Source organism: Clytia hemisphaerica, unplaced genomic scaffold (assembly GCF_902728285.1).
Source record: "Clytia hemisphaerica strain Z4C2 unplaced genomic scaffold, Clytia hemisphaerica genome assembly, whole genome shotgun sequence".
NCBI classification, from domain to species: domain Eukaryota; kingdom Metazoa; phylum Cnidaria; class Hydrozoa; order Leptothecata; family Clytiidae; genus Clytia; species Clytia hemisphaerica.
In genome coordinates, this window is record NW_027103334.1 from 2,455,544 (window position 1) to 2,477,365 (window position 21,822).

General features: G+C 35.9%; 3 protein-coding genes across 4 annotated transcripts; all 3 read left to right on the plus strand.

Annotated features, from left to right (window-relative positions):
• The first annotated feature begins 1,389 nt into the window (after positions 1-1,389).
• Positions 1,390-5,697, plus strand: LOC136817511 (uncharacterized). Its single transcript, XM_067073840.1, has 6 exons — positions 1,390-1,542; positions 1,916-1,986; positions 2,398-2,637; positions 3,374-3,607; positions 4,583-4,752; positions 5,350-5,697. The coding sequence occupies exons 1-6, from the start codon at positions 1,463-1,465 to the stop codon at positions 5,410-5,412; spliced, it is 858 nt and encodes a 285-aa protein (XP_066929941.1). The 5' UTR covers positions 1,390-1,462; the 3' UTR covers positions 5,413-5,697.
• Positions 5,698-8,232: 2,535 nt separating this feature from the next.
• Positions 8,233-11,341, plus strand: LOC136817386 (uncharacterized). Its single transcript, XM_067073734.1, has 4 exons — positions 8,233-8,306; positions 8,732-8,821; positions 9,587-9,640; positions 11,211-11,341. The coding sequence occupies exons 1-4, from the start codon at positions 8,252-8,254 to the stop codon at positions 11,318-11,320; spliced, it is 309 nt and encodes a 102-aa protein (XP_066929835.1). The 5' UTR covers positions 8,233-8,251; the 3' UTR covers positions 11,321-11,341.
• Positions 11,342-15,881: 4,540 nt separating this feature from the next.
• On the plus strand, positions 15,882-18,083 carry LOC136817396 (uncharacterized; the record flags this gene model as incomplete). 2 transcript variants are annotated; one of them, XM_067073748.1, is given in 4 exon segments in its annotated part: positions 15,882-16,008; positions 16,453-16,542; positions 17,026-17,079; positions 17,831-18,083. In XM_067073748.1, coding segments are annotated over 4 exon segments (315 nt in total). In that variant the 5' UTR covers positions 15,882-15,953.
• Between the last annotated feature and the right edge of the window lie 3,739 nt (positions 18,084-21,822).

The following is a 21,822-nucleotide window of genomic DNA, read 5'->3' on the forward strand; positions in this document are numbered from 1 at the left end:
GGTTAGGAAAAATTGATTTCCCTAACTTGTATTACGCATGCGTGAGAAAAAACCACAAGTGATTTTTCACTCAAAAGTGTTCGAGTCGCATATGTAAAGCAAACCATTATGAGGGTGTATTCGATCAGTGTGTAACACAACGCTAAAGGTGAGGCGTCCCGCCAGGGCGGCCTCATTCGTTCGCAATGGACTTGCGTCGCAAGGGCTCAGTGGATCGGCGAGACGGGTTTGAGGTCATTAAGTTGGCTCTCTAGTGCAGTTCCACTGTTGTGACAAAATTGCCGGGATTCTCAAAGTAGCGCAAGTACATGTCAGAACGAATGAGAGCTATCGAACCAATGCTCACAGAATGATCGAATACATTTAATTATTTTACCAGCTTTCTATAAATCAGGATTTAATTCGTGAATATGGGTAACCCTATGGGGTTTTATTGGGGTTTGCTCAAGAAAAGCACTTTTCAATAATAGGGAAATTTAACATCCCTAGGTAGTCATAAGATAGGGAAATTTCATTTCCATAACTAGGGAGCTGTTGCACCTTCCCTAGTTAGGGATGGGTTAGGGAAAAATCTAGATTTCCAGATCTGGAAATATACATTTCCATAGCCTAGGGAATCAAAAAAATTTTCCTGTGTCTAAAGGCTATGGCTCCGCAAGAGAATCTGCCCAGGTTGGCAGATTGCTTTGTTTTTTTTATCCAACTTGGGATGAATATTGAGTGAGCTTTTGAGCGCGTTGTGATTTGCTAAAGTAAATCAATTGCACCAAAATCAAACATTTCACTTTCGTTTTCAAGCGATAATTAACGCGGTTTTTACTGTTTTACCCAGGTCCAATAATTCACCATATTCCTTTAGAGCAGAGCGTAACGTGAACAGATTATGATATGTTGTGTTATATACTTATATGTATCGGCGAAAAGAAAATTTGCTCAGACCTGATTTAACGTTTAAAGAAGTTGAAGAACAGTCAACTTTCTTTTAAAGCGCGTGTTTATTTTTTATGACGTAATCTCCTCCCCCCCCCCCAGCAAAAATGATTGAAGCAAAAAAGAACCTATGACAGTGCAAGCTTCTGGAAGCCAACATTAAACCAGCCAAAACTATCATACGACTAAGGGGGTATTAATCCAAAGTAATTAAATCAGAAAATCAAGTAGCCAAATAATGACGTAAACTTGGTTTACCACAAAGTGGAAGAAGAGAAAACGTCATTACCTCTTTTGCAAAATGCATCCCGAAAGCCAAAACCGTCTTTGACCGGATCGTGTGTCGGCTAAACGGACGGATGTGTGGAGTTTGGAGTGATGGTACTTTTGGACGCAATGACAAAGACAACTGTATCCTGAAAAATGGGTATAAAAAGAGCTGGAAAAAGTATTTAAATTAAGAAACAAATTACAAAGAAAGATTGGAGTGATATTAACCAACCAATAAGAAACTAGCAGAGTCAACACGAAGATGACTTTGAGTTTCATCACGTTATTAGTTTTATGTTTACCAGAACTGATTTTCGCTCATTCTTGGATGACATGCCCACCGTAAGTAGATGTGAAATTTGAACGTTGGAGTAAACAAAATATGAAAAGGCCGTATTCTCAAAAGTGTGCATTTCAAGATATCAGTCGTACAGACCCTAAGCCTTTTTGCTGACCCTAAATAAGTTATATGATCAAACTCTTTGAAATAATAAACATAGATCGATATTCTACGTGAATAGCTCAGTAATCTAGAACAGTTTTATATTGTTTTAACAGGGTCTACAGCCAGCCGGATCAGCTATCTACGAGCTCGACGAAACTTTGTAGGAAGCGGGGATTCGAACCCTTGGTTCAGGCGCTGAAACCTTGACCATTTGGCCATTACTTCCTATTATTACATCATAAGTAACTTTTTTATTTAAACCCATTTCAGCTCTTTCAATCCAAGACTTGGACGAGGAGGGATCATTGGAGGCGCACAATGTGAAGGGGAATGGGGCACAAGTAAGTAAAATCTGTTAAACTCCTGATCTTTTTGAATTCAATAGCCGAGTAGAAATCGCTGCCATCAAGGCAAAAGGTCCAATCTCAAAATTAGTGTCTGAGAAAACTGAGAATTTCTCTGTTTGGCTAACCTTAAATCTTGAGCTTGGCCCTTTTTGCATAGTGAAGGGGATCCCATCTACATGAAAAAGGGTCAATCTCAAAATTTAAAATTAGCAAAACAGAAGAAATTCTTAGTTTCCTCAGACACTAATTTTAAGATTGGTGACAGCGAAATGTTCTTGATTTCAGCTGAAGAAAAGTTGATTATAAATTAGTTTCAGACCTTAGATTACCCTGGCTTACCTGTATTTTGATTTTTCGATGTTGGGATCAAAACTCAATGCAATTAATTTCTTGATTTCATTCTAGTCCCTGTCACCGAAGTTGAAGCGGGCGATCGATTGAAAGTGGGATGGGTTTCGAACAACCATGGTGGCGGTTTTGCACGCATTGCTTTAGTACCTTGGAATGAACGAAAAAATGCTCAAAGTTATAAAAACAATGTCATGAAGTTCGCATGTTATGGACATGATGAAAGACCTGGTAGATATGGATCTGGTGATTGTAAACATCCTTGCAATGGAAGACCTGGATGCGAATACCAATCTGGTAAGGAACTTAAAAACTGAACTTTGCAGGTTTACCCTTTGGTCACACTTTAGTCGGTATAAAAACCCTTTGACTGAGAAATCATCATTTTACACCCCAAAATTGGGAAAACCCAGACCTTAGAGATCGTTTATTTTCACAAAGAAATTCGGAAAACCCATGCCTGGGAAATTATCATTTTACAACCCGAAATTTGGAAAACCCAAGCCAAGGAGATTAGATTTTCCAGGCCTGTAGTTGTTTCATTTTTACAGGGCAAATCCCAACCCCAAAAATGGCAATTTCTAATCCCGAAAATTGTCATTTCCCAGGGCAGGGGATTTAAGATTTGTCCTGTGATTGTTGTAACCTTGTGTTCCAGTTTTTGATCAGGTTACGAAATGCTCCCCTATTAGGATTGGTTTAAAATTTAATCACATGATCAAAAAGTGAACAAAACAACCCAATTTATCAATGCAAGCTAAGAAACAATAAACAGGAAAAAGGAATACAGAACGAACTTTTTACACGGTAAAAGTAAATACGTTTCAACGAACGTGAATTTGAATCGTCAAACTTGCGGAATTACTTCTATTTTAATGTTCTGCGATTCAGAAACTTGAACCTCTATGACTCGAAAGAATACTGGTTCCGCACATTTTTGTTGTCCAAGTCAGGAGACCTGATAGTATTTCAACCCACAGAATCTATCACTTTCAACCAATAATATTGCTCATGAAATATTATTAACTTTTAGACCCATCTGATTTTGAGCGTTACGATACAACCATCGGAATTCCAACAAACTTGAAAGATGGTTTCTACTCTCTCCAAGCCTCTATGATAGTAGGCAATGGAGGTGTTTACAATAGTTGTGCTAAACTAAAGGTCACAGGTGGAAGCCCGTCATTCACGTGCAGCTCCAGCAAGACACCAGTTTCTTACAGTTGTCGCACTGCACTGAGCAAAGATATCTCGCCCATAAAATCAGGTAAAGCAACGATTTCAGGTCATGTTCTCTTTGGCTCTAACGGAGAAGAATTTTAAGGAATCTTCCTTTTATTCAAACCGCCCCCTTATATTTGGACCGCCCCGTTATTATTCGGACCACCTCTTTTACTATTCGGGACCTTAGAGTAAGAAACCTCCGCCAGCGCATTACGTGTTTAAAAAGGTTTAATAAAGAATAAAAACGTGTTATTAATATAAAGACTTTGAATTGGAAATCACCTTTTCAAAAATTACGTCATGGACAACACTTACCTCGTACTTGTTTTCAAAATATTGCTATAGTTTCAGAATCAGGTAGTGGTCGCACTCAAATAATTCATGAGAAGGTAAAAATTACATTTTTAGTCCTTCAAAATTAGGTGAATGAATCACCTCACTTTTTTGCCGAGGAAGGCTATTTTGAAAATTCTCTTAAAACTTATTTTTCCATAAATTCTCTTCAAATTGACTCTAAGTGGGTCCTAAAATAGCGTTTTTAACCTTAAAATCCTAAATTTTTCTCCGTTACCGAACCATGATGGCCAACGTCAATTTACTTCAATATTTGGCCCCCTAAATTCAGCCCTCAAGCCGGGGACCCTGGACAAAAGTAAGATTGATAGGGAATGTTTTCATTTTTAGCAACCCTGAGCCACAGACCAGACACAGTGGGACCCCCACTCCATTGGAAAATTATGTAAAATTTCGTCTCCGCCGGTGGGAAAATACCGTACAATTCCAGCACGACTGGAAAATTATTTTCATCCCTATTTAAAACTCAATGGACAAAAGTTGCACTCTAAAATCACTTGCTTTTCTCAACCAAGAACAATAGAATTTCTAATCTCATTCGGATCTCGATAGAAATTTTCATCTCTGCGCTATGGAAAGAAGTTCCACTGGAGACAGAGGTGTTTTTGACAAGAAATGAAATTTGGAAATTATTCCCAAATCTTTCCCCAAACTTTTCTTCCAGGGACTAAACGTGGTAACTTTTGTTATGGTCTTGACGGTAAAGTTGGTACAGTGGATGATTATATGACAGATGTACCAATCAACGTTGATTGCGATCCACGTGCTTCTTGCAGCCAATCAACAGCAAGGAGTAGATGTCAAAGTGAATTTCCATCAATGCTGAAGATTATTGTAAGTTTTTTGTATAAGAACAAATTCTATAAGAACACCAGAGCGTTTCAAACATAGTCGACTGTAGTCCCTGTTCTCAAGGGTTTACCTCCAAGATCTTGCTTTGCAATTCCAGTATTACGAAGAATGATATCCGGAGGAAGTGGTTTTTTACCCCCTTGGTCTTAGTTTTGAGAACTCTTCCCGGGAACATCGTTACGTTTTTTTTATTTCTAATTTGAAAAACTACATTACACTTACGAACATATACTACTTACAAAACGAACACAGAAAAAATAAATAGCTCCTCCCCCTGTAAGGCACTAAGTGATATCGCCAGGGGTACTAAGCTATAAAATATAAGAAAAACTTAAAGGAAAAACCATCACTAAAAGGAATAAAAAAAGACTTAGTTAGAGGCTACCATAGAAATAGAAGGGGTATCATATCCTAGTCCTGCACTAAAGCAGGCGTCTTCAAATTGAATTCTATGCTTCTTTAAAAACAGCAGAGATTCTTTGGAAATCACCATAGAAAGCTGAGATATCCAAAGAAAGGCAAGGCAATACTTTGATTAGTAACAATTTCACTTATAATCTTCCTTAATTTACATTGTAGACATCATCGAGTAACCCAAGGCAACCGAATTGTCCGGTATACAAAGTACTACCAAACCTTTAAATCTGAGTGGATGAGAAATATTCGATCGGAAAAAGATCGGACGAATAGCCAGCCAAAGCAAGAAGATTGAAAACTAAAGTTGAAATATAGTTTCATTTTCTTCAAACGATTTGGTGTCACTTGTACGTAATTGTATGTGAATATTTTATTTTTATCATATAAGTTCCAAGTCAAATCTTAGTACACAGAATTCGTTTAAAAGTGCATGCAAATCAATATTGTACGCAATTGTTATCATTATGAACAGTTATTTCAAAATATACGATTTAAAAAACTTATCATTTAAAATATTTTTTGATCAAATCCTTATCGGTACCTGTATTCGCCAGACTTTCTCTACCGGGTGCGCCACAAAAAAGTTTCTCTCTTCTTTAAAGTTAATTTTATCGAGGTCTATAAAATTTCATTCATGAAAAATCATTCCTTTTTCATTTGAAAGAAGAAAGATAAACTTAAATTTTGATGGGTCATTATTTAAATTCGGCTCATCAGATCAAAAGTTATGCTTAATTGAATAAAAAAGTTCGTGCTCGAAAATGTTGAAAGTCTTTCCTCTTTCCAATGGAAAAAGATTGGTTCTTTCAAACTTTTTGGAACTAAAAAACTTTTTTGTGGCGCACCCTGTATAACTCTACAATGTACTTTTTGGCACCTCATAAATTGGGATTGGAACAAGCAGTGAGAGAGAGGAAATAGGAATTAGAGTTTTTACTCGGTAAGAAAAATAGAGAGCAGGTTCAAACAGAAGAAGGTATTTTGAAAAAGATAAGCAGGAGAGTTTAAATAATTAAATCTCCTAGAAACAAGTGATACTTTTATGGACCTACCTGGTTATGCATTTAACACATTTATAATTGATATCTACGTGACGTGACCATTAAACAATCATTCAGAACACAAATAGTGACGATCTATTAAAATTAGTCGTTTGTTTCTTATAAAAAAACGCTTAGAAACCAAAATTTCATGCTCTTGGAATATTTTTTCATATTCATGACTTTGAGAGCAAAAACAAACATCTATCTCATCAAAAAATTGAGTAATTTGGCGAAGAACAGTGATGTATGCTTATTGATAGTGATTCTTATAGATAAAGATGCGTTTTTTGAGCTGAAAAATGCTTTTTTTACAAAAATCTGCTTGAGCCATCTTTTACCTACTTTCATGCAAAAAATCAGAAAAAAACAATGATCCAATATTTCAAAGTCCAAAAAACCCTTTTTTGGCTGTTTTTTAGCTGAAATTTACCCCAAAAATTTTTTCCAAAAATCGAGCTCCGTCACATTCGAGGGTTTATAGTTATGCATGTTTCTGCAATAAATTATAAAGAATGAAAGAGCCAATCACGAGAAAAGCTAATACCTAAAGTAATTGATAATGTGCTTATAAAAAAATATCGAATTTGGCCAGTTTTTTAATGAAAACACGCCAAGCAACCAAAATTTTATGTCTAAACACACATATTCTTCAAAAGTAAGCCCTCATGAGCAAAAAAAAACATCTATCTCATAAAAAAATGTAGTAATTTGACAAAGAACATTGTTGTATGCTTATTACAAGTGATTCTTATAGATAAACATGCGTTTTTTGAGCCAACAAAATTTTTTTGCAATAATCTGCTTCAGCCATCTTTTACCTATGATGGTACCCTACTTTCATGCAAAAAATCAGAAAAAATTAATGATCCAATTTTTCACAAAGTCCAAAAAAACCGTTTTTTAACCGTTTTTTGGCCCAAATTTGCCCCAAAATTTTTTTTTCGAAAATCGGAGTCCGTCACATTTTGGCCACTACCATTTTGCACCTTTGTACCAAAAATCAAAAGATTCCTATGATTCAATCCCGAGAAAAGTTGGTAACAGACGGACGGATGGACGGACGGACAGACGGACGGACGGACGAACACAGGTTAATTTATAAAAAACCGTAATATTAATAAGAAAGGGGTTGTTGTGGGAAATTTAAGATTGAAGAAAATGTTGCGAAAGCTCTGGGAACGGTTATCCTGGACTGCAAAAAGCAATTAAACTTCTACCTTGAACCTTAAGGTTAGGTAACTTTTCAAACAAAATTCATACGAGGTTGTGAAAAAGTAAAAATTGTCCATAGTAAATTCAGTCTGGTGATTTCAGATAATTTTTGATGACACTGCGAGTCTAGACTTGAACAGAGAAATTCCTTCGCGGAACGAGCGAAAACCGCCTGCTTTATAAATATTAAAAAAGCTTGACCAAACAAGGGCGCCAGGTGTTCGAGGATAGGGTTCCTTTCCATAATTTGGAAATATATATTAAGTATGCGGCGACCTTAAAGATTTTATTTTAACACAAATGTTCCCGTTTCATATCAGACACATATCTCATATCAGGACAGTGTCTGGTGCCTATTGTTATATTTTGCTGAATAAATAAGAAAAAAAGGTTTTCTTTTCCTCTTTCGGACCAATCTTTCTCCGCATCCGTGTCAATCCAATGTGAGAAAGCTTGTAAATTAAAATTGATGAGCAAGCAAACAATATCACTCCTTTTTAAAAACAAAACCTTTAAAATTTAAGGTAGCTCGAATCCCGAATCGAATATCGAGGATTTCAAAATAACAAAAAAATCAGCCCTCCAACTTAGAATTGTTTCGCTATGCTCCACTTCCCTGAAAAACCTTGCAAGGATACACATTCAAATAATTCCTTGTAAACAGATTGATTTTAAATAAATTTCCCTTGAGGAAATGAAAAATACCAAAGTAGGAAAATTTTTGAAACGATTTTCCGCAATGAAACACATAAAAGAGGTTCAAAAAGTGTTCATTTTCAATCATCAGCTGTTTTGAAACATTTGAAAAGATGAAGACATTATCAATTCTTTTGATCGTTGGCTTTGCCACATTCGCAGTACTTGGTAAGCTCGCAATTTTACTTTGCATCTTCTATAATTTATTATGAAAAAAACTGAGAAAAACTTGAAGGGGCGGACAATATAATCACGAAGAAAGTTTATTAGCCCTACCCCAGGCAAAGCTACTAGAAAAAGCGTCCCCAGGTACTCTCAAGACACCCCCTCTGGAATGTTCGTGATAGAGAGTTAGCCTGAAAACCATCCGTGATTCTCAAAACATAGATGTGCAGGATCCCAAAAACAGTTAAAGACCTTGTTCACCGGCAAGGTGGGGGTAATTGCCCCATATTGCCTGGACTATTAAGATAATCAAAGCAGGAATGTGGTCAAGTTTTTGTTATCAAAGTCTTCCTTGACCAATTAAAAAGATTCGCTTAGAGATCTCAATAATGATTTAATTGACTATTATAGTACATTTTCCTTTTTAGCCCGACCTGCCAAACCCGCTGTACCTAAAAGAATTCAAAAGGAGCTTGAGAAGGGAATCGTCAAAGAATTATCCAAAGAAGTTGTGAAAAGTAAGTCTTTATTAAACTGTTTCTTAATGGAAGAAAAGTTGGACTGAATTTTAACCATAACATGTAAGCAAACATCTCTAACACTGCCTTATCAAGAGCACTTGCTAAAGAATTTGACGATTTCGTCGATTATATTCAGCAAACCTTAAATATACAGTTGACGTTCTCTAATTCAAGGTTCTACTTTTCCATATGCATCATTATTCAATCATAATATTGAAAGTTTGACAGGCGAGACCAATTTAATTTGGGCCCGACCGACCCTATTTTTGCTAAAATCAAAAAAATAATAATATTGAATTTCCACTACAATATATTTTACACACTAGTTATTTGTAAGAAAGATTTGTAAGAAAATTTGAATAAAGCTGAAAATTAATTCAAGAAATTGAAAAATTTAGAAAATCCAGCATTAAGATACACACATACACTAAGATTTAATCATGATCTTCATCAAAGATAAAAAAAGTGAATTCTTGAACCAGATATTTTTTGGAAAACATTTTCGGTACTTTAACAACCCTGATGAATGAAAAATTTATTTTTATTTTACCGACCGACAGACCCATATTTTGCTAACGATCTGCCCGTAGAACAACAAATTAAATTGGTCTCGCCACAAGAAACTCTCGTAAACGACGCTCTACTATTCCATACGCTCCCTCATTCGATGAAAATCCCTTTGAAAATTGAATCAGAGAGCGTCAACTGTAGCTTAAAATGTAAAAAATCATGTTGAAGTAACAATATAATATTCTCTTTCAGAATTAAAAGAAAAAGCTCAGCATGACGACGAAGACGATGATGATGCAGTATTGGGTAAGATCTATTTTAAATGGCATCTTGCATGTGCTTTGTATCGGACAAGTGATACTTTTATGGACCTACCTGGTTATGCATTTAACAAATATAATTGATATCTACGTGAGCATGACCGTTAAACAATCATTCAGAACACAAATAGTGACGATCTATTAAAATTAGTCGTTTGTTTCTTATAAAAAAAACGTTTAGAAACCAAAATTTCATGCTCTTGAAATAATCTTTCATATTCAAGACTTCGTGAGCAAAAAAAACATCTATCTCATTAAAAAATTAAGTAATTTGGCTAAGAACATTGATGTATGCTTATTAAATAGTGATTCTTATAGATAAACATGCGTTTTTTGAGCCAACAAAATTTTTTTGAAAAAATCTGCTTGAGCCATCTTTTACCTATGATGGTACCCTACTTTCATACAAAAAATCAGAAAAAAATTAATGATCCAATTTTTCAGAAAGTCTAAAAAACCAGTTTTTTAGCCGTTTTTTGGCCCAAATTTGCCCCAAAATTTTTTTTTTCGAAAATCGGGCTCCGTCACATTTTGGCCACCACCATTTTGCACCGTTGTACCAAAAATCAAAAGATTCCTATGATTCAATCCTGAGAAAAGTTGGTAACAGACGAACGAACGAACGAACGGACGAACGGACGGACGGACGAACAAACCCAGGTTAATTTATAGGACCTCCACCGGGGTAGGTCCAAAAAGCTCTTTGTTCAGCTAGGGAAAACGATCCTTCCATCGTACGGACAAAATTGTCTGCTAATGGCTAAAATTAAAGAACTAAACGAGTCATTGTTACTTATTACTTTTTTAAATTAAACTTTAGTGGCTTCAAATTATTGATAGGCCCAATTGTAGGTCCCTAGATATTCGCCTCGTTTTGGCGAAAAACTCGTCCCTAGGCCCCAAAAATCAAAATTTTTGAAAAATGAAAAATATGCCCCAGATATTTGCCCAAGGAACAAGTGTGCCAAATTTCAGCCAAATCCGACAATTTTTGCAGTTTCCAGGCTGCCCCAAAGTTTTAGCCTGGTTTTGGCAAAAAAATCGTCCCCAGGCCCCAAAAATCAAAATTTTTGAAAAATGAAAAAACACCCCCAGATATTCACCCAAGGAACAAATGTGCCAAATTTCTGCCAAATCTGACAATTTTTGAAGTCTCCAATATTTTGGGACATACACACACACAGACATTCTTAGATTCTAGCTTAACTGAAGTTATGAGAATAGGAGAAATAAACTACATAAGAACATACATAGGCTTTGATGACCGAAATGCTAAGAACAAGTTAAGAACATTTTAAGGGCTTTGTTGATTCTAAAACACCTAATTCCTTGGTTAAGTTGACATAAATACTCACAAACTGGTTAAAATAAGAACATGTTAAGAACATTTTTCAGCTTAAATCTCAGAAAGTTGGTTAAGTTAAAGTCCTTTTTTAGATGTTTGTTAATGGAAAATAAATTAGATCGAAAAAAGAGGTTGAAATTCAATCAAGACCTATAACGAGGAAACCGTATGAACAAAGTCGTTCCATAAACAATCTTGTCTTCTCTTTCAGAAGCTGAAACAGACGACGAAGACTTTGATGACGAAATTCTAGATCGCCAATTGGACGCAGATGCAAAGCCTCTCTTCTTTGGATCGATCCTTTCGTCTATATTTGGTTGAATTGAATCGAATTTAACATAATTTATTCCTCTGTATTTTAATAAAGAGGTTACATGTAGCAAAAGAGGATAAAATAAATTTTCTAAGCAGGCCCCGGTAATCTATAGATACAAACATCATCTCACCTAAGGGATGGCAACCTGTTTCCTGGACTGACGAGGACTTGGATATGAATATTTATCTTATGTTGAAATAATTAAACGAACGTAATATAAAACAAGAAACTAGAAAAAACTTTTACTTGTACTTTTTCCTGTGAAAATTTTTAACACGTAAAATTTTTTTGACAATTGTGAAAATTTTCAACAGTACCAAAGCTTGTAACTTGAGAGTTAGACAATAGTTTTGTTAGAATAGGTATTTTTTATACTCCTTTGAAAGCATTCTCTTTAAACCAACTTCGAGATAGCCATTACCTAGGAAAAACCTCCATATAGGAAAGAATTGGCAAATTAGCCCAGCGGTAAACTAGCCGATAGTGAAGAAGAATTTGATTTGAGAGCAAAGTCTTAATAGTTGCATCTTTTTTTCACCATAAAGAAAATTTCTCATGTCTCAAAGAAAATAATCGGCTTAAAAAAACAGTTCAACTTGTTGTGACTGGCCTGAATTGTTGGTGACGATAAAAAGCAGTCATGTAGGTCCAACTTGCAAAAGGCAATCGGTTGCCTACTTCACTGTCTTCTTCTTTAGTTCTCTTTCCAAGAAACGTCATTTCTCTTCAACCAAATCCAGTGACTTGCTTTCTCGGTTGCCTCTTCATTCTTTTATCGACTTGTTGATCATGTGTTTAAAGGAGGCCGATGTTTATGAGCCACTTCTTCAACCTATTGCCGACAAAACTTCCGCAGCTAACTTCTACTGGGTGATGAGTTGCGTTTCTCCCTGCATCTTCGCACTTCTCTAGTACTAATTTTAGTACGCATGCGTGTTACAATGCAGGATTCTTTAGAAGAACAGACTGAGTATAATAAAGTATAAGTTGCATCCATAGTATTTGCGTCGACGGAGAAAATCTTTGCTTTTTAACCCACTCGTTCAGCTTAACTGGCTATCTTGGTGTAAACTACTGCAACCTCTTTTCCGCCTTTCCCAAAGTTTAGAGTACACGCTTTTTTTATAAGAACATACTTTATAAGAATATTCATGATGAAAATAGCCAAAAAGATTTTGAGTATTACCAACCTAAGAATGTAATTTTTAGAGCATCTTAAACTCAAAATTGCCAATTATTCCCCAGTTAAGCTAAATCTTTTCACAAAAATGCTTTAAAATTTGGATTAATTTAGATTCTTCTTCTAACCTAAGAATACCGTAAGAATATTTTAGGGTGATTTTCGCCAAAATGTGTTAAGAATATCCATGATGGAATGAAAAAAACACCATTCTTAAATAAAAACCGTGACAGTGCTTAATTGGATTCTTGTTGACAGGAAGATTGACATAAATAATGCGATTTTTGATCATAGAAAATTTTATTGTACTTTTAGTACGTTCTAATTGTGTAAAAATTGTGCACAAAGGCGTGCAAGCACAACTGTAGTTTAGGGGTCAAAAATGGATTTAAATCTCAGACCTAAAAAATTGGCACCCATTTGTGTATTTTACAGACCAGAATAGATTCCCAGGATTAAATGAATTTGACATTTTTTCTGCACTATTTGACCGAGTTCACTCATTATCTAGTGGGACTTAAAGTTTTCACCAGGTTTTTTCACCGGGAGAATCTGATCGGGTGGTCCACTGAAAAAAGGTGTAGGGCGTAAAAGGGATATCATATCCTCGTTCTGCTCTAAAGCAGGCGTCTTCAAATTGAATTCTATGCTTCTTCAAAAACAGCAAAGATTCTTTGGACATCACCATAGAATTGACAGAGTGAAGGCTGAGATCTTCAAAGAAAGGCAAGGCAATAAGGTCCATATTTTGAAACTAAGTGGTTGGTAAGGGTAGTACCCCCGGGCCCGGAGGATAAATAATCACAAGTAGTGAAGTAAGAATTGTCATACCTTATAGGCCCTTTCTACACGGCCCTTATTGGCGTTATTTTTGTACTCGTGGCGTAATAAGGGCCAGCGTGAAAATGGCCAAAGTTTTGTAATTTCTACGTCTACAAGCGGCGTTAATTTCTGACCATTTTTTCTCAATTTAAAGGATTTTAGGCATAATTAAAGGATGAAAACTATCCAGCCATACTATCCGTCATACTCTATATCCAAAACTTCACGAAAATCAATGATTTTCAATGGAATTTTCAACAGTTTGATACTGAAAGATGACATTTTAATGTAAATTTTAGTTAATACTTACTGTTTTAAAGTCTGAAAAGCGATTTTACAAGTTTTGGCGTTATTTACGGCCCTAATTGGCGTAAGCCCATAATTAGGCTGTGGCGGAATAAGGGCCGGCGTAAAAGAGGCCAGCGTTAAATTAGGACCGGCGTAAAAAGGGCCGATAAGGTAGTAAATTAGTATGACTGGTGGTCTTGTGACAACAAAGTCGACTTCCCCCTGAACTTTTTCCTTTTTGATGATTTTTGATGACGCTGAGAGTCCAGTGATTTAGACTAAATGATACTGTATGTAACGTTGTATGTATAGAGGTATCAACTAAGATAATATTGAACAGGGAAATTCATAGAGGTATCAACCAAGATAATATTGAACAGGGAAATTCATAGAGGTATCAACTAAGATAATATTGAACAGGAAAATTCATAGAGGTAATAACACTAAGATAATTGAACAGGAAATTTCATACGCAGAAAGGACAAAAATCGCCTGCTATATTAGTATCAAAGAAGCTTGACCAAACAAGGGCCAGGTGTTCGAGTATAGGACTCTTTCTAAAGTTTTCGTATTGTTGGCAACCCAACAGAAAAGAAAATTACGAATATGAAACGATCTTATGGGCGCCTTCTTTGCCCGGGGGGGGGGCAAGATGGGTTACGGGGATGCTCCGCTGGTCAGGGTACCTTTTTTAACGTCCACGAGTCCCAGGTAGGGTCGCTAAAACACCAAAATAGAAAAATCAGTCTCCCGTAGGGTGCCTATTTTTGGAAATTTTGGGGTAAAGTAGAAAATTTGACAACATTTTGAAATTTTAGTAACATTCAGGGTCACTTTTTTCGCAAATTTCGAGTCCCACGTAGGGTCCATTTTTCGAACCTCCGCGGAGCACCCCCGTCGGTCGACAAGGGTAGTGGGGGACCGCGGGCTTCTTTGGACTTTCGAAATCACATTAGGATCTGTTGCAAAATTAAGGTACATATCTGATGGACAAATTGAGGGTATTGTATTGTATCGTATTGTTTCTCTATTTCACGTTGGCTTTAAAAAATAATAGCTGGGGTTAAGAAAATTACAATGAAATAACAAATTCTAATAAACACCAACCCCTAATAGATTTTTAATTACGGCATAACCTGCAGTTGCAGGGAATTTCATTTTCTTTTGTGAATTACTTAAGTAATTTTTCAAAATCTTCAGAAGAAGAACTCCCACGTGAAACTTGGATTTCGTTTTTTTTAGAGATTTGAAGACCTCATGTATAGAGCAATTCTTCCTTATAAACTTTAAGCACCTTCCACCTTTCCAAAGGCTTTTTAAATGCCTCTCGTATGCAAAACAAAATTAGACTGAAATATTGCTTTGCCTGGCGTCCACCTGGTTAAGTAGAATTTTCATGTCGGGTGGGTAAAAATGCAACGATTTTTGTAACAGACCTCTTAACCCATTCCGTGCCCATGTCAAGTTTATGTGACATTGCTAAATGTTTTTTTTTAATCAATTGAGCAGCAGCACAAAAAAAAACTGGGCAAAAATCTATAAGTCATGTCCAGTATATTTGACATTGGGCCTGGCGGCTAACAACGGGTGAGAATAAATATACACGCCATCCGGCTGCTCAAAATACTTTTTTCATTTTCTCCCGCCGAAAACAACTGCATCGCCTCGAAAATTTTTGTAAATTTTCTTTTTGCCATCCCCCCCTGTGCAAGGAAAAGGTTAAGGGTTTCAAAATACATAAAATCTAATTCAGCACACATCCAAAAAAAAAATCCGTCTATTTTATCTCCAACATGCCTTAATTTTAAGTAAAGTTGTCCAAATTACGGTTACAATATTGTCCTTGATTTCAGCTATGAGCCCCCCTAAAAACCCAAATGGCTAAAGTCTGGCGGAAATACCTGCCATCCAAAATAACTATTATACCCCTGGGGCTTCATCAACTTGCTTTATTTCCCACTATTTTACTATCATCATATACCCAACTGGCACACAACGTTGTTTTAACGTTTAATAACGTTATTTGGACGTTATGAATGTCACATAGACGTTCTTTTGACGTTGCGTGCCGTCTGGGTAAACAGGGAATCTTTTTTATGAAGTGTAAATCGACCTCTGGAGAACTTGAACTCATACCCCATACTCGGCTTCTCAGGAAAATCTTTTAGAAGAATAAAATCAAATAATTCCTTGTTTAAACAGATTAATTTGAATTCAATTTTCCTTTGAGGAAGTGAAAAATACCAAAGTAGGAAAATTTTTGAAACAATTTTCCGCAATGAAACACATAAAAGAGGTTCAAAAAGTGTTCATTTTCATTCATCAGCTGTTTTGGAGCATTTGAAAAGATGAAGACATTATCAATTCTTTTGATCGTTGGCTTTGCCACATTCGCAGTACTTGGTAAGCTCAATTTGACTTTGAATCTTATATTCATAATCTATTTGGTAAGGAGAAAATCAGAGGAACAATCCTTTCTACAAATTCTCCTCTGACAACCACAGTAAAACTTTGACCGAGTTTTGGTGAATGTGACAAGAGTCTTTAACTTAAGATCTTTATTTGAACAACTTAAAAATACCAAACATAGATTGCCAGAAATGTTTAACAAAACCTCCAGCACGTGCACATTCTGCATAATCTATGGTGGAAAACTTGATCTTTCTGGTTGATTGTATACATTGGGGAACGGCGACCACAACTATACCCATTCCGTTAAATACGCCCTTGATTTAGAACAAAGATTTTCCTGTGTAGCGGAAAAAGTAGGCCGATACTAATAAGGTTCGCTTAGAGATCTAAACAAACCAACACTAATGAACTTTTTTTGCTTATTTTCCTTTTCAGCTCAACCGGCCCGACCCGCTGTACCTAAAAGAATTCAAAAGGAACTTGAGAAGGGAATCGTTAAAGAATTATCCAAAGAAGTTGTGAAAAGTAAGTCCTTTTTAAACTGTTTCTTAATGGAAGAGAAGTTCGACTAAAATTTAACCATAACCTATAAACAAACATCTCTAACACTACCTTATCAAGAGCACTTGCTAAAGAATTTAACGATTTCGTCGATTATAATTCAGCAAACCTTAAATATACAGTTGACGTTCTCTAATCCGAGGTTCTACTTTTCAATATACACCATTATTCAATCATAATATTGAAAATTTGACAAGAAACTCTCGTAAACGACGCTCTTCTATTCGTTAAAAATCCCTTTAAAATCGAATCAGAGAGCGTCAAGTAGTTTAAAATGTAAAAATCATATTCACGTACCAATCAGGCTCGGATACAGAGGGAGGCTATAACCAATGGAGGAGAGTGCTCTTTATTATCGTATTACCTTATATGGAAACTAATTACTCTCCATGAATAAGATAGCCTACCTCCTGTATCCGACCCTGCCAATATAATATTCTCTTTCAGAAATGAAAGAAAAAGCTCAGCATGACGACGAAGACGATGATGATGCAGTATTGGGTAAGATCTATTTTACATTGCATCTTGCATGTGCTTTGTATCGGATAAGCTCTTTGTTTAGCTAGGGAAAACGATCCTTCTATCCTACAGACAAAGTTGTCTGCTAAACTTAAGAACGAGCCATTATTACTTAATACCTTAAGGGAAGAAATTTTTGCAGAACAAATATTCGCGGTTATTCGACGAATCGGCGAAATTGAATTCCGCGAAACACGAATATTTTCAGAATTAGAAAAATTATCCTTAAAATGTGTTTTCAGGGCAAAAAAAGCCATATTTTAGACAAAAAATTCTCTTATACCGCGAAATTAAATTTCGCCAAACTTCCGAATTTTGAGCTGTGAACCGGAAAATTAAATTCTGCGAAAATTTCTTCCCACGAAAATTTTATCCCTTAAAGTACACTTTTTTAATAGGGAGAATAAACTATATATGAACATATAGGCTTCGATGACCAAAATGCTAAGAACAAGTTAAGAACATTTTAAGGCTTTGTGGACTCTAAAACACCTGATTCCTTGGTTAAATTGACATAAATACTCACAAACTGGTTAAAAGATAGAACATGTTAAAAACATTTTTCAGCTTAAATCTCAGAAAGTTGGTTAAGTTAAAGTCCTCGTTTTAAGTGTTTCTTAATGGAAAATAAATTAGATCGAAAAAAGAGGTTGAAATTCAATCAAGACCTTATAACGAGGAAACCGTATGAACAAAGTCGTTCCATAAACAATCTTGTCTTCTCTTTCAGAAGCTGAAACAGACGACGAAGACTTTCATGACGAAATTCTTGATCGCCAATTGGACGCAGATGCAAAGCCTCTTTTCTTTAGATCGATATGGCGCAGCATCAAGAGTGCTTTAGGTTGAGTTGAATCGAATAAAATTTATTCTCTTGTATTTAATCAAATAGAAATACTCGTGCAACAATCGAAAATGAAATAAATTATAGCTAAGCAGGTCAGGATATTTAATCCCATAGATGGGTGCATCTCACCTAAGGGATGAGGAAATTTATTTTCAACTTTCCTAAATTTCAAATTGATATAAAAGCTTGTAATTTAAGGGTTAGTCAATAGTTAGTTACTATTATAAAGCATTATCTCACTCTTTTAAAAAGCTTTCTTTTTATTATTCATTATCAAATTAGCCCATCACATCGGAAACCGTTTATTTAACCCAGATTAAGCATTAGCCAAGATTATAAAGGCAAATTGTTTCATCACAAGCGATTTGAAATACCAATTAACTGTCAACTCTTAACTCTTTTTGCATCAAATAATTTAAAAGATGTCAAGTTGGAAATCAACAATCAGGCCTTTTTGAGCGTTCTTGAGACGTTTTATAGGGTTCCTAGAAAATTTCGGAACCACGTCCCCAGCCAATCGTTCCCAAACGTTCAGCAACGTTTATGTTATGTTTTTAAATAAGTGATATCGACTGCTTACTCATCAATCTTAATTCACAAGCCTTTTTACCTTAAGGGAACTTATTTTGTCGAGAACTAATTTTAGCGAGCAGCAAAAATCGTAATGAAAAATAATTTTGGCGAGAACTTATTTTGGCGAACAACTGGGAAAATCATCTTTTTTCTGCCTTATTTTTAGTATTTTTGTCGAAATGCAGGGCAATTTGGGAAAAATTCCAAAAAATTTAATTTTGGCGAGAACTAATTTTGGCGAGCGAACAAAATAATCAATTTTAGCGGGAACTAATTTGGCGATTTTTCTCTCATTTCGCCAAATTCTCCAAAATTAGTTCTCGCCAAAATAAGATCCCTTAGGGTACATTGAATTGACACGGATGTGGAGCAAGACTGGTCAGAAAGAGGAAAAGAAAAACATTTTTTGATTATATCAGCATAGCATAACAATAGGCAGACACTGTCCTGGTATGAAGTATGTGTCTGATATGAAACGGGAACGCTTATGTGAAAATAAAATCTTTAATATTGAACTCAATAAAAACGTTCCCGAACGTTCCAAAACATCCTTAAACTAGTAAATAAAAGGGAATGGTAAGGAACGTTCAGGCTCTAGCGTTCTTAAAATATTTCATAGCGTTCGTTTAACTGAAAACATTCCATTTTATTATATAAGGTCGCTTGTGATGACACAATTAACCGATACGCGATAGTGAATAAAATTTTGATTTGTGAGGAAAGTCTTAAAAGTCGCATCTTTTTTTACCATAAACAAATTTCTCATATCACAAAGAATATAATCGGCTTTAAAAGTTTCTGGACCAGAGAAAAGAACTCTCATTTTTTAACATCAGAGAATTTGTCGTTTTAGTCACCCGTCACATCCGGGAGACAGTCAAGGCAAGCGATATGCCGTTGGTGAGGCCTTTAAGGGTCCGTATCTCAGGCCTCTCAAAGTACACTGTAAGGGTTGAAATGAGCAAGAATGAGAGAAAGTGCACACTAAGGGCAAAAATAGGAAGAAAATAGACGTTTTTCGGACAAAATCTTGGAAATCTGACCACTTCTTGTCTTAAAGTGGACAAATATTTTCAAAAGAGGATTGATTTTTCGCCCAAATTAGAATGAAATCTCTCTCCACTATAAAGTTTCAATTTCAAAGGCCTACTCTCTGGTCGCACAAACAGTCATTTTTAAATCAAGAGTCTCTCCCCCGCGGCGATCACATAATATTGCTAAAGATCATACATAAAAAATACAGTTCAGCTATATAATAGGTGTAGATGGCGTCCATAGTTTGGGTCGAACGAGAAAATCTTTGCCTTTTAAACCACTCAAAATAATTTCTACTTTTGACAATGATTCGATAAAAGAGGCCCCCCCCAGCGGTTTGCGTGATGGCGTGATTGGGACTTTTTTCTTGCGTGAAGGCGTGATTAGAGATTTTTTTTGGCTTGATGGCGTGATCAAGATTTTGGCGTGATGCGTGATAGGGCAAAAATTTGAGGCGTGATGCGTGATTTGGGCTATTTTTCGCTATTTTTTGCGTGATGAGAGATTTTAGCGATTTTCGTGATGCGTGATGGAGAAAATATTTTTGCGTGATGGCGTGATTAGGGGTGCCGCTGGGGGGGCATCATAAAAAAGTCGAAATATTCAGAAATTTCACCATCTCTCTATTTTTATTTTTGTACTTTGAATGACGAAATCAGGAAGATGAGCCTTTTCGGTATAGCCCTTTAAGTGCCATGGACTTTTTTTTTCTATTTTTTTTTTGAGAAAATTGCCAGTTCAAACTTCAAAGGCTTATATCTCAAGATCTAGAAAGAGTTAGAATAATAGTCAAAAAATGGTCGAAATCTCAGAAAAGTTACTTTTGACTTTTTGGCTTAAAACTTCGCTGGAAAGACTCACTTTTGATTTTTTTTTGATTGGCCACGAAGCACAATCCAAAAATGACGATCAAACTGGGCATTACATGTCTAATATACCCCACATTGGCACTTAAAGGGTTAAGTTTTGTTTTATTTGTTATCAAATTGTCTGGCAAAAATGAATTTTGGTACCTTAAAGGATATTAGAAAAAGCAAAATTTCAATAAAACGGTCCATATTTCGAACCTTAGTGGTACACCTCTTCGGTTGGCAAAGGTAGTACCCCCGGGCCCGGAGGATAAGTAAGTAAAAGTAGTAAAGTACTCTTAGGTTCCAAATAAACGGGGGGGTTCGAATAAACGGGGGGGTTTCGAAATTTTCTATATTTAATAAAACGGGGGGGACCTAATTGACGGGGGGGGGTTTGGAAATTGTACTTCTGAAACCCAAAAATAAGGTAACAATAGGCTAAAATCAGGCTATTTAGAGCAAAATAAGGGGCCTTCTCTTTGACAGCTGAAAATATTCTTAAAGATTAATAAACGGGGGGGTCCTAATAAGGTCTGGGGGGTTGGAAAATTTTCGAAAAATTAACAAGCGGGGGGGGGCCGTTTATTTGGAACCTAAGAGTAGTAAAGTAAAAATTATCCAAAGTAAATTAGTATTATCGGTGGTCTTTTGACAACAAAGCCGACTTCTCCCTGAACTTTTCATTTTGATGATTTTCGATGACGCTAAGGGTCCAGTAATTCAGACTAAAGGATACTGTATGTAACGTTTTATGGACGTTGTGAACGTTAGATAAACGTCGACACAACGTTGTGTGCCAGCTGGGAATTTACACTAAAGGATACTGTATGTAACGTTTTATGTAGAGTTATCAACTAAATTATTATTGAACATGGAAATTCATAGAGTTATCAACTAAAATAATATTGAACAGGAAAATTTACAGAGGTATCAACTAAAATAATATTGAACAGGGAAATTCATAGACTTATCAACTAAGGTAATATTGAACAGGAAAATTCATAGAGTTATCAACTAAATTAATATTGAACAGGAAAATTTATAGAGGTATCAACTAAAATAATATTGAACAGGGAAAATCATAGCCTTATCAACTAAGATAATATTGAACAGGAAAATTCATACGCGGAAAGAACAAAAATCACCTGTTGTATTCGTATTAAAGAAGCTTGACCAAACAAGAATTAGGTGTTCGAGTATAGGAGGACTCTTTTTAAAGCATGGTTCGGAAGGGGGTCACTAACCCCCCTACTCTAGAGTTACTCCCTTCTCTTGCCCCCCCTTTCTGTAGCCTGCTTGCATCCAATATGAATTCGTGCTCCTTATAGATATACTACCTGGGGTTTTTGTAGAGGTCTGCGACCAGTGGCGTTGTGGCAGGGGGGGCCGGGGGCCATGGCCCCCCCCAGCGGAGCCTTT